This window comes from Hyla sarda, chromosome 10 (genome assembly GCF_029499605.1).
Source record: "Hyla sarda isolate aHylSar1 chromosome 10, aHylSar1.hap1, whole genome shotgun sequence".
In the NCBI taxonomy this organism is placed as follows: Eukaryota; Metazoa; Chordata; class Amphibia; order Anura; family Hylidae; genus Hyla; species Hyla sarda.
The window spans coordinates 71,994,709-72,011,243 of record NC_079198.1 but is presented as its reverse complement, the minus strand read 5'-3'; the positions used below and the strand labels follow the sequence as shown (position 1 = coordinate 72,011,243).

At 40.3% G+C, this 16,535-nt stretch overlaps 1 protein-coding gene across 2 annotated transcripts in view; it reads left to right on the top strand.

Annotated features, from left to right (window-relative positions):
- The window catches only part of TMPRSS4 (transmembrane serine protease 4), an 87,486-nt gene extending 71,937 nt beyond the window's left edge, over positions 1 to 15,549 (top strand). For both annotated transcript variants that reach the window (XM_056543641.1, XM_056543639.1), the window contains 8 exons: positions 3,340 to 3,435; positions 4,734 to 4,774; positions 7,914 to 8,076; positions 8,606 to 8,772; positions 9,597 to 9,695; positions 12,499 to 12,635; positions 12,751 to 12,903; positions 14,640 to 15,549. In XM_056543641.1, coding sequence (XP_056399616.1) covers positions 3,340 to 3,435; positions 4,734 to 4,774; positions 7,914 to 8,076; positions 8,606 to 8,772; positions 9,597 to 9,695; positions 12,499 to 12,635; positions 12,751 to 12,903; positions 14,640 to 14,651 — 868 coding nt within the window. In that variant the 3' untranslated portion in view covers positions 14,652 to 15,549. The remainder of the gene's footprint in view (positions 1 to 3,339; positions 3,436 to 4,733; positions 4,775 to 7,913; positions 8,077 to 8,605; positions 8,773 to 9,596; positions 9,696 to 12,498; positions 12,636 to 12,750; positions 12,904 to 14,639) is intronic.
- Positions 15,550 to 16,535: the final 986 nt, after the last annotated feature.

Below are 16,535 nucleotides of genomic sequence, written 5' to 3'. Positions count from 1 at the left end.
TGTCACAAAACACAGACAGAACCAGAGGATGTTTATTCATATTATTATGTGGGAAAGAAATTGTATTGTAACAATACTAGTCACTAGCCCAAGGTTTCCCAACAAGGGAGCCTCCAGCTGTTGCAAAACTACAACTCCCAGCATGCCCAGACAGCCTTTGGCTATCCAAGCATGTTGTGAGTTGTAGTTTTGCAACAGCTGGGGGCACCCTGATTGGGAAATACTGCACTAGTCTGACCTCTGTAATGAACGTGGAAGGTTAGGCCATGTTCACGCGGCGGAATCCGGCAGAACAATTCCACTCAGTAATGCAGTTACAGCAGATTCCCATTGTTTTCAATGGGATTCTGCTGCACTGTGCACGCGGCGGAATGATCTGCCATGGAAATTCCGATTCCGGCCTCCGCAGAAAGATTTGACAGGTCAATTCTTCCTGCAGAATCTGCTTGGATGTACATTGCTGTCCATGGAGACGGCGCATTTAGGAGCGATCCTAGCGCTGGCATATTCTGCGCTGGCATTTGTTTGCTGAATGGCCGCCTAAAATTTTCCCACCACCAGACATTTGGCATAAACTAAACGCTGTGTGAACATTGCTTTAGTTTTGTAGTATGAAAGGGGTTATCCAGGATTTTAAAAACAGAGCTGATTTCTTCCTCAGGCTGTGTGTGGTATTGCAGCTCAGTTCTATTTTATGGGGCACTGTTATTAAACTTTATTTTTTATATATTATTCCTTACATTATTTGAAACATATTCCTTCATCAGCCAATTCTCTCTATACAGTGATCCCTCAACTTACAATGGCCTCAACATACAATAGTTTCAACATACAATGGTCTTTTCTGGACCATTGTAACTTGAAACCAGACTCAACATACAATGTACAGACAATCAAGATCTGTGAAACGTGTCACAGTTGGAGGAACTGACCAATCAGAATTGGCATTTTACTGGTAAATCGCCTCTATTACTGAAGTACAGGCACTGAATAGCTATCTGGTAGCGCCCCTACAGTACAGGGAGGAACTACATGTTCTGTACTACTCCTTACCTGTGCCAGGGTTAGCTGCTCCTTTGGACACCAAGTAAGGGCGGCTCAATTTGGGACACTGTGTGTACTGTATAGGACCCTGAAGAAGCTCCTGTCCTCTACATAAACCATTGTTCCCCAACCAGGGTGCCTCCAGCTGTTGCTAAACTACAACTCCCAGCACGCCCGGACAGCCAACGGCTGTCCGGGCATGCTGTGAGTTGTAGTTTTGCAACAGCTGAAGTCACCCTGGTTGGGAAACACTGACATAGACAGTGATTACAGCCCCCAGCAGATCTTTCTTACTTTTATATGTAAGGATTTGCTTTATCTATATTAGTTATCTACTTATTTTTCTTTAATCCTCACCTTCTCCTATTTTTGGATGACATTTTGGTGGCTTCAGAACCAATTACCAGGTTTCATTAGAGTTCTGGTCCCAACATACAATGGTTTCAACATACAATGGTCGTCCTGGAACAGATTAATATTGTAACTTGAGGGACCACTGTATTTGTGGGTTTTTTTTGCCTTTGAAAAACTGGCCACTAGGGGGTCTCCCTCCTTGTGCTGGCGGCAGTGCGGCTGATGTCACCTCTGAATTTGGACTGATCCAGTCAGTCACCTACTGTCCAGCGCTCGCTCCCTGCCTGCCAATCAAATAATGTTAGGAATAATATATCAAAAATAAAGTTAGATAACAGTGACCATTTAAGTGAATGGAGCCAAGTTGTAATACCACTCACGAACTGAGGACAAGGGTGGCGCTATTCCTGGATAACCCCTTTTTGTATCATTTGTGGAGCAGTCTTGCCTTTTTTTTTTTGGTTCATCTTGCTCAGTCTTGCCGGTCCACAGAGTTTTGAGCAACGCCTTAGGCAACGGGAAAGAGTATTTTACTTACTCACAAACAATAAAATGTTAATCGGCTTTTATCATCTAAAGCCACGTGAATTCCGCTCCAAAACCATATTCCATTATCTTCGATTGGTATGCACATGCGTTTTGACACGGGAAGGACATTGAACACAAAACACTGCATTTAAATGTTGTATGAACAGGGTCTAACTGCTCCCAAACCAGACATTAACATTTTGGTTCTCAAAGAGCTTTTTTTTTTTTCTGTTCTACTGAAATATGTAATAAAGCTAGCTGCTGCCCTCTAGTGATAAAAGGTAGGATAGCACCTTCCATTTTCTATTGGACAATCCAAAGGTAAACTGTACAATTCAAACTCTTCAAGGAGAGATGGGTGCGAGCACTGCAGGCTCTCGCTCGCTACATTGCGTTCCTCAGCAGGGTAAATGGTTAGATTAACTCTGTGTGCTACAGCTCGGGGGGGGGGGGGGGGGGGCTCATTCCTGAATCAGTTCCATATGAACAGGTATTGTAAGAAAAAATGAATAATGGCACTCGTCCTTCTTGCTGTAGTTCAAATACGTGCTTTATTCTGAATATTGTAATTACAATACATTTGTAATACATATTATAAATTGTTTATTCTGAATCCAAGTTTTTATTTTTATTTTTTTAGAGTTGTAAGAGCATGTAGTGTACAGCATCCAATGTTCAGTACAATACTATATACTAGGCGGGAGCATTTGAACTCTGTTCGCACTGGAAAAAGTGTTCGCGCTCACATGTGGGGGACTGTCAGGCTAGGTTTCCACTTGGTTTTTTCCTGGCAGTTTTTGGATATCTCCCACTGCAGTTTTTGAGCCAAAGCCAGAAATGTATTCAAAAGGAATGGGAAATATAAAGGAAGGACTTACACTTCTCCTCCCTTATGGATCCACTTCTGACTTTGGCCAAGTGGAAAGTTAGCCTCATGGATCTGACTCCAGTCAGTTCACATTGACCAGGCTCAGATAAGGGCCCTTGTTAGTGGAAGGCAGAGATAGACATAGGCTTCTTTTACAAATGCCACAGGTCCTGCAGACTTAAATATTAGAAACATCTTAATATTACGTTCATACTTACCTCATCTGTTGTGGTGACCTAGTTGTACTATCCTATACAAAACTGTCCTGCCGCAACCGACAAGTTTCAAGCCTGTAAGGCTTTGTTACCTGTGCTGCCGAATATTCAGAATATATTTAATCTGTAGAATACTGTATTGGTTGTTGATTATTGTTATAATTATTACATACTCAACACATTTCTCGATTAGTTAACCCCTCATCTATAAAATATACCAAAACACTCACCTCTTCTTGTCATAGTAAAGGCTTCACATATACAGGCATATTTTATTTAGACTAAATGCTAATATATAGATATATAATCCCTCTTTTCTTGTGTTTTCAGCAATCCTACATTCACCTTTGTAAGTGCAACAAATGGGCCATTCAGCACTATTTACCTTGATGGCAGCGGAGGTTTTACAGTGACTCCTACTAATGGGTAAATAAAATCTATGGTCCACATTTATCATTGTAGGTGTAAGTGAAGCAAATTGTGTAGGAGCACCAAATTTATTAAATGTTTACAGAGCATTTGATACATTTTGTACAGGTAAACCTTTTCTGAAATTTCTCTCTTCACATACACCAAAAAGCTAAGCCAGGTCTGGGATGGTGTCGTTTTAGACACTTTTCAGTGGCTATGCGCCTTTTTTGCACCTTTTTACAAAAAGGCGCAGTTCATAAATTTCAGTCCACGGCATACGCTGAATTGCAAAGCGTGTACTGCTACTCCAAAACATCTGGAATGACTAAAATATTCTACCACCAAAAGGCGCAAAATAACACACACTGCGCCAAAATAGCGCCTTTTGTACGGAGAAAAAAAGGTGTAAACTCATTGATAAATGCCGGCCTATGTTACTACAATAGGTCTATCCTACATCTGTTTACCGGGATAATAGTACCAATTCCGCTATCATAAAGCATGAATGGGGAGGGGGGATGGTTGGTTCACAAGTTTTGCACAGTAACAAACATGAAGATGGAAAAAGCATAATAAGTAAGAAAAAAAACAATTTCCTATAACTTTAAACTCCCTTAAACCTCCTCAGCCAAATGTCACTGCAAAAATGTTATTTACAGAATTTTATTTTACTGCAGGACATAACTATCCTTTAAGGGTTTGTCTAACATATATAATGACATGCAAACAGGGTGAGAAAATAAAAAAATAAAGCATATAAATAATGCTTTAAAGGGGTACTCCGGTGGAAAACTTTTTTTTTTTTTTTATGAACTGGTGCCAGAAAGTTAAACAGATTTGTAAATTTCTTCTATTAAAAAATCTTACTCCTTTTAATATGTATCAGCAGCTGTATGGTACAGAGGAAATTCTTTACTTTTTGAATTTCTTTTTTGTGTTGTGCACAGTGCTCTCTGCTGACACCTCTGTCCATGTCAGGAACTGTCCAGAGCAGCATAGGTTTGCTATGAGGAGTTTCTCCTGCTCTGGACAGTTCCTGATACTGGCATCAGCGGAGAGCACTGTGAACAACACAAAAAAGAAATTCTAAATATAAAGCTTTTCCTCTGTAGCATACAGATGCTAAAAAGTACTGAAAGGATTAAGATTTTTTAATAGAAGTAATTTACAAATCTGTTTAACTTTCCGGCACCAGTTCATTTAAAAAAAAAAAAAAAATTCCACCGGAGTACCCCTTTAAGAATTACAGCCTTTACTGTATGTGAATGGAGGGGGTTTATTCTGTTTATAATGCTATGTGTCTGTTTTTGCAGGGCATGTTCATCTGGCAACATTGTATCTCTGAGCTGTATAAGTGAGTTTACCTATTCTTTTTGTTTAATTATTTTTCTATAACCCATTAAACTGATTCTTTTTATTGTCATAAGAAATGCATCTACTTACACAGTGCGCACAAAAAGGACACTGCCCCATGAAGAGATATATATTTATTCAATGTTTACTTAGCATTACCTTCATTTTCTGTAAAAGGTTATTACTGGGGCTAATTCACATACATCTGATATGGACACAGCTCTTCTTTTTTCATGAATTTCAAGTCCATTTCAGACAATATCTACACCATAGTTTACAGCTCCATTCACTTAAATGGGCACTGTCACCAACTTTATTTTTTGATATGTTGTAGTACTTATGTACTACAACATATCTCTAATATACTTTTATTATAATTTTTTTCATTAAAAAGGTTTAATTTACATTTAAAAACCGGCTACTGAAAAAGGACTGATTTTGGAGTGGCAATCAGTCCTTTTTCAGTTAGGCTGCACTCGCTCCCTGCCTGTCAATCAGACAGGCGGGAGCGAACGCATTGGCTCCCCGGCCACTCCTCCCGCACATCGCTGCCGCCTCGCTGCCGCCACTGTCCCTGCACGCCCGCTGCCGGACTATGCAGTAACTGTAAGTGTAATGAGGGAACGGGGTATGCGGGGCGGGGGGGGGAGGAGGGAACGGGCTAGTGCCGTAGCGGGGGGGGGGGGGGGATGAAACAGGCTAGCAAAAAAAAAAAAATTGGATGGTGGGAGCTACCCTTTAAATAGAGAACCCCAATGATTAGAAAATAATGGAATATCCGAGCCATATGCCATCACTTTCTGTCATGTGAAAAACCTCTAAAAGTATTTAAAGTGGCAAACCAAGATGTGGCGGATGATTTCGTTTGTCCAGAAAAAGTAGTTCTGCTTTGACAGAGCTTCGATTCCCTGGAAAAATAATGTCAGATTTTTCCAAAGAATTGGAGTACTTGGAAAGTTTGCTCCTCTCTACTTATTTGTATTGTTGCTTTGTTGCAAAGTGATGGACAGCTGCTGAGCGTGGGCAACTTTTGCATGGAGCTTGTTTGCTATCATCTATCTATTAATGGTTACTCGGGTATCCATTAATCCATTTACTTCCTCCTGTATGTTAAAATAAAACAGGCCATCTGGCGTGTTATAATACTAAACTGATAAATACTGTTTTTACTGTAAATTTGACTACAATGTGGGAACATACTCTTAGGCATTGGTCTCCAAACTGTGGACCCCCTGCTGTTGCAAAACCAGATGGGAGTTGTAACCGCTGGAGTGCCACAGTTTGGAAACCACTGCTGTTTTGCATCTGTTTTACAGGAAAACACAGATAAAAACCTGGTCTTGTAGGTGCTGCTGTGTAGGTGTACAAATATTTCCACCACACAAGATGCACAGAGCAGGTCCACCTAAATTTATGATGTAGAACAATAGGACAATACGAATCAGCGCTACTTTGGTCCACAGTAAAAAAAAAAACACTAAGGGAGATTGATCAAAACCCGTCCAGAGGAAAAGTTGCTGATTTGCCCATAGCAACCAATCAGAGGCCTTTTCAGAAAAGAGAAGCGATCTGATTGGTTGCTATGGGCAACTCAGCAACTTTTCCTCTGGACAGGTTTTAATGAATCTCCCCCTTAAAGTTGCAGAAAGAGTACAAATAATTAAACTGTACTGTTAAAGGGGTACTCCCACCCTAGACATCTTATCCCCTATCCAAAGGATAAGGGATAAGATGTCTTATAGCGGAGGTCCTGCCGCTGGGGACCCCCGCAATGTTGCATGCAGCACCCACCTGTTTCTTGTCTGGAAGCGCTGGAGGGTCTCGGTCGTGACCACGTGAACGGAAGTCCATGACGTCAGGACTCCACCCCCATGTGATGTCACGCCCCGTCACCTCAATGCAAGTCTATGGGAGGGGGCGTGATGGCCGTCACGCCCCCTCCCATAGACTTGCATTGAGGTGACGGAGACCCGGTGCTTCCGGACAAGAACCAGATGGGTGTCGCATGCAACATTGCGGGGGTCCCCAGCGGCGGGACCCCCGCTATCAGACATCTTATCCCCTTTCCTTTAGAGAGGGGATAAGAGGTCTAGGGTGGGAGTACCCCTTTAAGAGTATGGATGCAAAATTAAATAAATTTGGAGTAAAAGTAGCTTCAGAATAAAAGGAGTGGGTTGTGTTGCTTTAAAAAAAAATCGCACACTGATACCTTTTGAGCTAAACAAAGCTGTAAACATTTAATTGCTAAAATGAACTTTAGAAGGTACAAAGTACTATATCATTGCAATGATATATTCCATTAAACATTCAAATAGAGACATATTAAAAACAAATAAGTAAAAGGATATTTATGACTATAAGGGCTCTGGTTGGTAGGAAAAAATGGAACTTATACTTGGTGAGTGAAAACAAAGTATCAGAGCAGGTCCAAAGGTGTAAGCTTTGGACCTGCTCTGATACATTATATTAGGTTCACACAAATCACTCCTACAGAGAATATTCATCTCACCCATTGAGTACTTACTTATTTTTATCAAACTTATTCAGATATATCATCGCTAACTTAGCAATAACAACAACTATTCAGACTATGACAGTGTGCTCCCAAATTTATTTTGTTATAATCTTATTAATTTATCGGGGAGGCATGAAGTAAAGTCTCACCTCACAGTTCATTTGTTTGTAATTTTAAAAAACGTAATAAAAATTACATGAAAGCCAAAAGGTGTACGCTATAGATCAGAAAATGTCATAATCAGTTTTTACAGGAAATCAGATGCATGATGCAAGTTGTCTATAAACAAATTAGAGGCATCAGGTCTATAAAAGTATCTGTATAGATTTGCACAGACATTATCATAAAAAAAGAAACACTAAGTGATGCCTAGTATGGGGTCTGAGAGTACGGTGACACAGAGATTCATAGTAAATGACATAATGAAAGTCCAAGTACAACAAGAATTCAAGAAGCCCCAGGCCCTGCACCAGGCATAACACAGCATATCATTTTCCTGCAGTATCCCTTTATATTATATCCGATTTCTGGGGAGTTAGTACTAGTCCTATTATGTTGGGTTCAAAATAAGATCATTCACTGTGACTTGTATAAGTCTTATATCTATTTTACTTTGTCTTTTCAGCCTGTGGTGCTAATCACAATAAAGAACGAATTATTGGAGGACAAGACACCAGTATAGAGAGTTCGGCATGGCAGGTCAGCTTGCAATACATGGGACAGCATTCATGTGGAGGAAGTATCCTTACCCCCCGTATTATCTTAAGTGCGGCTCATTGTTTCCAAAAGTAAGTCATTGCCTTCATATAACCTTAGATTTTCTTTCCGTAGTGTGCTTTTTCCTCATTGGACACAGTGACTTGTCAAGGTTTTGTTGTTTTTTCTAATACGTGTATTATTAATACAGGCAGAACGCATCCTGTGTAGCTGGATGACACATTGGCCCTCATTTACTAAGCTAAAACCCACTGGTGTCTTAGACAGTGTGCATCAGGAAAATCCGACTTACCCGACATTGCATTGTGAAAAGCCAAAAAAGGGTTGGGGTCAGTCCAAAAGGGGCGTGGTTTCGCAACCCAACCTATTTACTATTGAATTCACATAAAATCCTGAGAATCAATGGCTGGAAATTTCCACCTAGAAAAAGCTGGTCAGAAAATGTTCCCGACTTGTAAATATGTATTCCCCATAGTAAATGCAGAGGAATCCTACAAGTCTAAAACAACATTTCACACTAGTAAAAACCTAACACTCTTAGTAAATGAGGCCCATTATAATACCACAGACAGATAATCTGGAGTCTTATCTCCCATCTAGGAATGAGCAGCAGGTGGATAGATGGCGTGTTCAGGCCGGCCGGTCCAGTCTTTCCTATGTCTTTGCATCACAAGTGGATAAGATCTTCGTTCCTACCCTTTACAGTTTGGATGGAAAGTTATATGACATTGCTATACTGAAACTGAAGAGTGATCTGACCTTATCAGGTATGAAGACTTCCTTAATACTGTAAATGACTGGATCAGGTCAGGTGACTCATATATGACACCCAATCATGTTGCTAAATAAGGTGTACATAAAACATGTGCCATATTGAATGAAACTACTGACACTGTTAGGACAAGGAGACACATAGCGCCTCATAGATATTGGTCTGTGTTTCCATAACCTAGAATAATACTTTCATTCTCTGGTAGAAAGAGTCAAACAGGGGGTTCCCAAGCCCCTGAAGTGCTGAGGGCTGGAACACCACCTCACTCCCATCCATTTATTTGGTGTGTACATTCACCTACAAGCAGAATTTTATTAGTCAACTATGGCCCTTACACGAAGGGAAAATAATTTATTGTTTGAATCTTCCTGGTTCATGCTGATGCCATGTTGTTATGTAGTCTACTGCTTAGTGCAGATTAAGAATGCGACAAGCGAATTGTGTTTGTGGCACGCATGGCATTCTTTACATAGCCCTCATAACTTGGCAGTGGTGTTTTCATTCAAGACACTGATAGTGTTGAACTGTGTTCTCCTGCTATAGTATTCTGCATCTAGCAGTGCAGACCAGGGGAAGATTAAGACTAAAATGGCCCCTGGGCTGTATAAAGTGTGTGGCTCCCCCACAACTCTATAGTTTTAAAATAAACTGACACTTAAACGAGTATTTCTATTTCCTTAATTGGTTTTCAGCCACTGGGAAAGCCAAAAGTAGCCAATGCGGAGAATTTGCGTAATTTGCGTAACTCCCATTGTTTTACTTTTCTACTTATAGTTAATAGCTCTCTAACTAATCATTTTTTTTTGTTTGACATTCCAGACTCAATACAACCAGTCTGTCTTCCGGGGTTTGATATCAACTTGCCAAATAATACACCGTTGACTGTGACCGGCTGGGGCCACACCGTGGAAGGAGGCTGTAAGTTCACGTTAGATTCTTTCTGTCTTAACTATCTTGTCCTTAAAAATTCACTATTAGGCTAGCTTCAGACTACAGAATTTCTGAGTGTACTTCTGCTTAGAAAATACGCTCAGAAATTCTGATGCTGTCAATGGGGTTCAGCTGCATAGTCCATACTTCAGAATTTCATTGGCGGAGCCTCCCCAGCTGAAATTCATCTGCCGGTGGAATTCTCTTATTAATTTTTTTTGCATAGGTTTCTATAGTCCTTGTGCTATTAACAGGAGCTAAAGGCAAATGTCTGCCTACATAATTATGCACAGAAAATAGAATTGAAAAAACCTACGATGAGACAATACTAAGAGATTGAAAGAAAAAAATATTTGTCAATACCCAGTTCTAATTATGTAAAAATATAGGAAATACTGAACATCAATGGAACAGATCCATGTGACAATTTGTACAGAAATCCAAATTTTAGCTGCAAACTTCTGCCACGGCTGATTTTCACAATTTTAAAACTTAATAGGTTGTGGAGCTCACAATAGAAGACAAGAGGTTAACTGCAACTCTCTCACTCAAAGAGAAAAAAGTATGAAAAACAAGAAAAACAAACAAAGCAGTCCTCAATGTCTCACTCAATCCAAAGGCTGAGTGTGTGGCGGATATAAGGTTAAATGATTGGATGGAGCCAGCTAAACCATAAAAAAACATTTAATAATAATATTAATAAAATACCAAATATAATATAAAAAAAGCAAGATATCTATTACTGCTAAAATTGCTACCGCAGGTCCTTGCGGTTATGTATATAGACATATATTACACAATCACGGCTTGTTACACACTTAAAGGGGTACTCCGGTGCTAAGACATCGTATCCCCTATCCAAAGGATAGGGGATAAGATGCCTGATCGCAGGGGTCCCGCCGATGGGGACCCCGTGATCTTGCACACAGCATCCCAATAGAATCAGTTCCCGGAGCGTCTTTGTTCCGGGTCTGATTACTGGTGATCACGGGGGCGGCCCACAATGCTCCGGCCCTGTGATCGCCAGTAATCGGAGACTGATTCTAACGGGGTGCAGCGTGCAAGATCACGGGGGTCCCCAGTGGCGGGACCCCCATGATCAGGCATCTTATTCCCTATCTTTGGATAGGGGATAAGATGTCTTAGCGCCGGAGTAGCCCTTTAATGCATATATGTAACACACTGAAATTATGGGTTCATACCACCTGTGAAATAAATATGGTGCTTCAATTCATAGATATTGAGCCTTAATTGCTCATATATAGTATATAACAAGCTTGCAGCAGTATGTTCTACTTGTAAAAAATATATAAAATGCCCAAATTTTGTCCGTATTAGAGCCTATCAGTGCATAACTCGTTGTTGTGGGCATGAGGCATCGGTTCTATATTCCACCTGTGGATAAAAGAGGACGTTCCTAAAATGTCAGTCTACAGGACCCACAAAATCAAGCAGCTCACAACAAGACCTCCAAAGCTGGTACCGGTACTCGGTGGGATGACCTGCAGGAGGAAACTTGATGTTGTGCCACTCACTGCTCCACGTCGTCCGGTTCAGCTCCTGCCTTTGATTACGTGTCCTCCCGCTCCAGCCAGCGGTGGCTAATGGTGTTCTGTGCAGCCACTCACGCTGGCCAGCTTGCTGGAGGTTCCGGTCAGCTGACTGCAGATCAGCTGACCAGGTTCAAGGCGCGCGCTCCCTGGTACAGTTTTAAACTTGTGTTATTGGAGATATCACAGATATCATTGATGCACAGTCCCGGTAGGCAAGGGTTTAGATGGCAAATGTTTTCCCTCTTGCCTATTTCTATTAAGTCCGGTTGTCAAAAGTTCAGGTGCCAAAAGTTCAGACCTCAGTGCCACACTTCAAAAGACACTCATAGAACGCTCTGTGTGTATAAGGGTCAAGCCTCAATACCTGTTTTCTCATCCAATGCAATCACCAAATGCGTTTCGGGGTATAATAGGATAGAATATAACCAAACCCCTTCTTCAGTGGTGCTACAGCGTGGAGCAGTAAGTGGCACAAAGTGCCAGCAACATCAAGTTTCCTCCTGCAGGTCAGCCCACTGAGTACCGGTACCAGCTTTGGAGCTCTTGTTGTGAGCTGCTTGATTTGTCTGGAACTTTGTTGGTCGTGTAGACGGACATTTTAGGAACGTCCTCTTTTATCCACAGGTGGAATACAGTGCCGATGCCTCATGCCCACAACAACGAGTTATGCACTGATACAGACAAAGTTTGGGCATTTTATATATTTTTTACAGGTGAAAAATGTTGCTGCTGCAGGCTTGTTATATACTATATATGAGCGATTGAGGGTCAATATCTATCAATTCAAGCGCCATATTTATTTTACCGGTGGTATGGACCCATAATTTCAGTGTGTTACATATATATGCAGTAAGTATGTAACAAGCCGTGATTGTATAATATATGCCTATATACATAACCGCAAGGGCCCTGGGGAGGCAATTTTATCAGCAATAGATATCTTGGTTCTTTATATCATATTTGGTATTTTACTATCATTATCATTAAATGTTTTTTTTTTTATGGTTTAGCTGGCTCCATCCAATTTAACCTTATATCCGCCATTCACTCAGCCTTTGGATTGAGTGAGACATTGAGGACTGCTTTGTTTGTTTGTTCTTGTTTTTCATGATTTTCCCAATTCATTTTTGATGTGCCTAGATCAAATCCTCACTGTGAATCTATTTTTTTTCTTATTGCTTAGACACACATTTTCCTATTTTATTCTTTTAACTGTCTCTTAATTTTGCTTTTTACAGCTTCTTTGGCCTCCACACTTCAGAAAGTATCCATCAACTTAGTCTCCAATGATATATGTAATCAAGAATACTTTAATCAAATCCAAAATACCATGATGTGTGCTGGTCGACTCTCGGGTGGGGCTGACACGTGTCAGGTACCTTCTTGCATTTCTATATTATTATACATGTTATACACTACTGTTTGCATCTCATACAAAAAGGCTGATAAATAATAATAATTTCTTTTTTTTTCATCTGTTGTGTTTTTAGGGTGACAGTGGAGGCCCCTTGGTGTATTTGGGTGATAAAAGCTGGGAACAAGTTGGTGTTGTAAGCTGGGGTGACGGCTGTGGACGGCCTGGCAAAGTTGGAGTGTATACTAAAGTCTCATCATTTTTATCATGGATATATAGTATAATGCAGGTAATGCCTTTTTCTGCTATATTGCATGCTTACAGATATCTGCAGCAGAACAGACGCATGTGTGAACTGACCCTTAGGGTGCGTTCACATGTACAGGATCTGCTGCATATCTTTGTTGCATATTTTGTGCTGCTGATTTTGCTACCCATTGAAGTTATTGGGCAGCAAAATCAGATGCACAAAATAAGCGACAAAAATATGCAGCAGATCCTGTACGTGTGAATACACCTTATACAGTATCCTCTGCATATTTCATGTGCAGGATTTGAAGCTGCAGCTTTTATGCTGGTGATTTCAATGTAAACTAAATTTCATAAGGCACTTGTATTGTAACTTTTATGACTTTATAACTGCTGTCTGGGTCTACCTTTTTTTTTTTTTTTTTTCTTCTTTTTAAGTCTTATGCTTTGTTCAAATTTTCCCTTTTTATAAAAGTTATGAAAAAATTACCATATTTTTAGCAATGCTACATTTTTTTTTATTTTTTTTTTTTACTTTCTTGCAAATCCACATAACAGATATTACAAATGTTTGGTAAATTGATGAACATTTTGACTTCATTAAATATACCTTGATTCTATAACAGTAAGTTATTTTTTGTAATAGTATATGTTTCCGATCAAGAAAAGCAACTCACTTCACCGTGAGGAAAAAAATGGAATCACCTTATCATTTCTAAAACAAAAACCAACACAAGTCTAAAAAGAGTTAGTCAGACGATATAAAGGAAAATGCTTACAGATCTTACCTGGTTTTGATTTGCTTGATGGAAAATATGACCCCCCCCCCAAATAAAATAAATAAAATAAAATAAAGTACTGTCTAATGCATAAGGAAAGGACTGTAAAGTTGTCACATCTGGGCTAGGGACCAGTGCAGACCTGTATCTCACCACAACCATTGTTACTCTTTAATTGGATTATCATCCCTAAATGACACGCTCCAACTAATACAGTCCCTACACTGGACTAAGTACACAAATGTGTCAGGAAAGTCAGTCAGGCCAGGTCAGCAACACACGGGCAGAACAGTTACAAAAGCAGCAGACAAGGGGTTAACTAGAAACAAGTTAAGGGCAGCACAGTTCACCAACAGGATCAAACTCAACATCAGGGCAAGCAAGAGTCAAAGCAGGAGAATAGCAAAATACAAAATCAGCAGGCAATAGGGATAATCAGGGAACAGGCAGAGGTCAGGCTAGGTGCAGTCAAAAATAGAGGGTAAAGAAATTCTGGCGAAAGGATAAATCTACAATAACAGAAAACGTATCTAATGAGCTGCCCGTTTAAATCTCCCCTCAGCAAGAGGTGTGAGTGCTGACACTGCAGATGATTGTCCAGGCGCTCTTGCCGTCACAGAGTGATGAACAAAAAGTAAAAAACAAATGGGCGGAAACTGTGTTTGTGACAGAACTGTAAGAAATCAGCTGAATGAAACAGGATTGACATATAGGGGGGGGGAAAGTAAAGTCAGCGCCAACACCTAAACGGAAAAAAAAACTGGGGAGATGTTTCATAAAGACAGAATGTTAAACTGTGATTTAAGTACTTTTTGTGAAATACAATTTTGGGTGAACATCACCTTGTAATTCCAAAATTTTTTCAGTGGGGTTTTATACACAATACAATTCCTTTAATTTAGAATAAATATTTAGTGCTGAACTATTGAAACATTTGCATTATTATATAGATCTGAATCAGTGCCACATATTTACATGTTACTATTTTTATTTTCAGGCGGAATTATAGTCCCTTTGGCATATCTACTGAACCTTTCCTATTTATTACTTCTACCTCCTAAGGACCTAATGAAGATTATGGGTCGAGAACATGATATATGACTACTACGTTAGTCTCTTGGAGACAGCCCTTTATACCCAGCACTATACTCTGCAGGTCCAGAGCATGCGGATTTTTCAAAACTCTTCAACTTTAAAAACCCTGAACGGCTTTATGTACAAGCATTATGTGCTGCAAAGTATCCCCCATGGGCAGTATCAGCACTCATAGCTATGATGTATGTATCATACGGATATCCTCTCAGGCTAATATAAGGGGCATAAATAGGCTTGCCTTATTTTATACTGACCCATAGCCTTTTCCTGAGATACTGTGAACCCATATGAGGGCCTATTTTTTATTTTCACTATGATACTCCCTCTCCTCTTTGTATTAGTGGGAAATACATGAGAGTTCATAAAAACTCTGTATTTTAACTAATGTTACCCCACAGTGGGGTCACTTGAGGTTTATCATTCAGAGCTGCATTGTAGCACCCTACAAAGCAATCTCTTTTTATTTTTTAGGGAATGAACTGTACTCTGCAGGTGTCTTCTATGCAATGGATTACCTGAAAAACAGGGTAGATCTCAGTCTCAGCACATTGTATAATTGTACTTGTTTATACTACTTTTGTTTAATTGGTGTATGCACTTAATGTATTTAGGAGCCAGGTGAACTGTATATAATATTTTAGTGCCAATTAAATGTTGTAAATAACTTTTATGTGTGTTTAATAAAATGTACCACCATTACCTGAGCTCATATTTCAGTCCTCTCCAGTCCAGTCCTCGGCACTGTTTGTGTCTGCGCGGCTGATGCAGTGAGGCACCCATATATTAAGGTGACCACAGCAGTCCATCAATATCCTTAATGGTGTATAGCACTTGACCACTAAGGCCAGTGATTGATCACAACAGTATATACGGTAGGTCCCTAACTGCTGCAGCCAAGTCAGCAAAGGCCAGCACAGATGACTGGAGCAACTGGGGATCTATTTTGTTATTTCATACCATTTCTTTGCTTTACATACATTTTTGTAAATGTAAGTCCCTTTAAAGGGTTATAAAGTATCATCTGATAAAGAAAAGAAATACTGCTACAAAATGCTATCACTTTTTGAACAGTGCCAAGTATAGCCACTGGTGCCCCCACCAATAAGAGAATGAATGTTATAGAACTGGGTGCTCTTTTTAGTTTTTTCTGTATAGTGGCACTAACCTAAGTTCTTTTTATGAGTGACCAGGGTGCTGCTCTGTAAAGGAAAACAATGATGGGGACACAGCTCTAATTTGTAATGCAAATTTCAAAGAATTCTGTGATATTTAAAATCTACAGCCCACCATTTACATATAAAACAGGGAAAGAAAATAACTGGAGCACTCACCACGGATTCCTGCTGTGCTCTTTTCTCAGTCTCCGTACATGATCAACATACGCCCGTGCGTAGAGCAGAGCATGAACAGCAGGAGCGTGCACCCGGGTACTTTTCGCTGCAGCCCAGCCCACATACTAAACAGTTGTTGATCGCACCAGGTCTCACTCCTGAAACCTGCTGTGATCGGGAGTTATTGGCCAGAGAAGGGGGCAACATTGTGTTCCACTCCCTTTCTGGCCAAGAGATCTGTCCATTTCTCCTCATAAAAGTCTTGCACTGTCAGGATCCCATCCCAGGCCCAGACTGATACCAGGAGTCATTCATATAGACTTGGCCACCCCCTTCTCCCTTTGCAGTTATCACAGCTTCCAGTTTTCAGGAAGACCTTCTACCAGATTTTGGAGGGTGTCTGGGAATTTGAACCAGTTGATCCAGAAGAGCATTTATTAGGTCAAACATTGGGCAGGGGGGGCTGG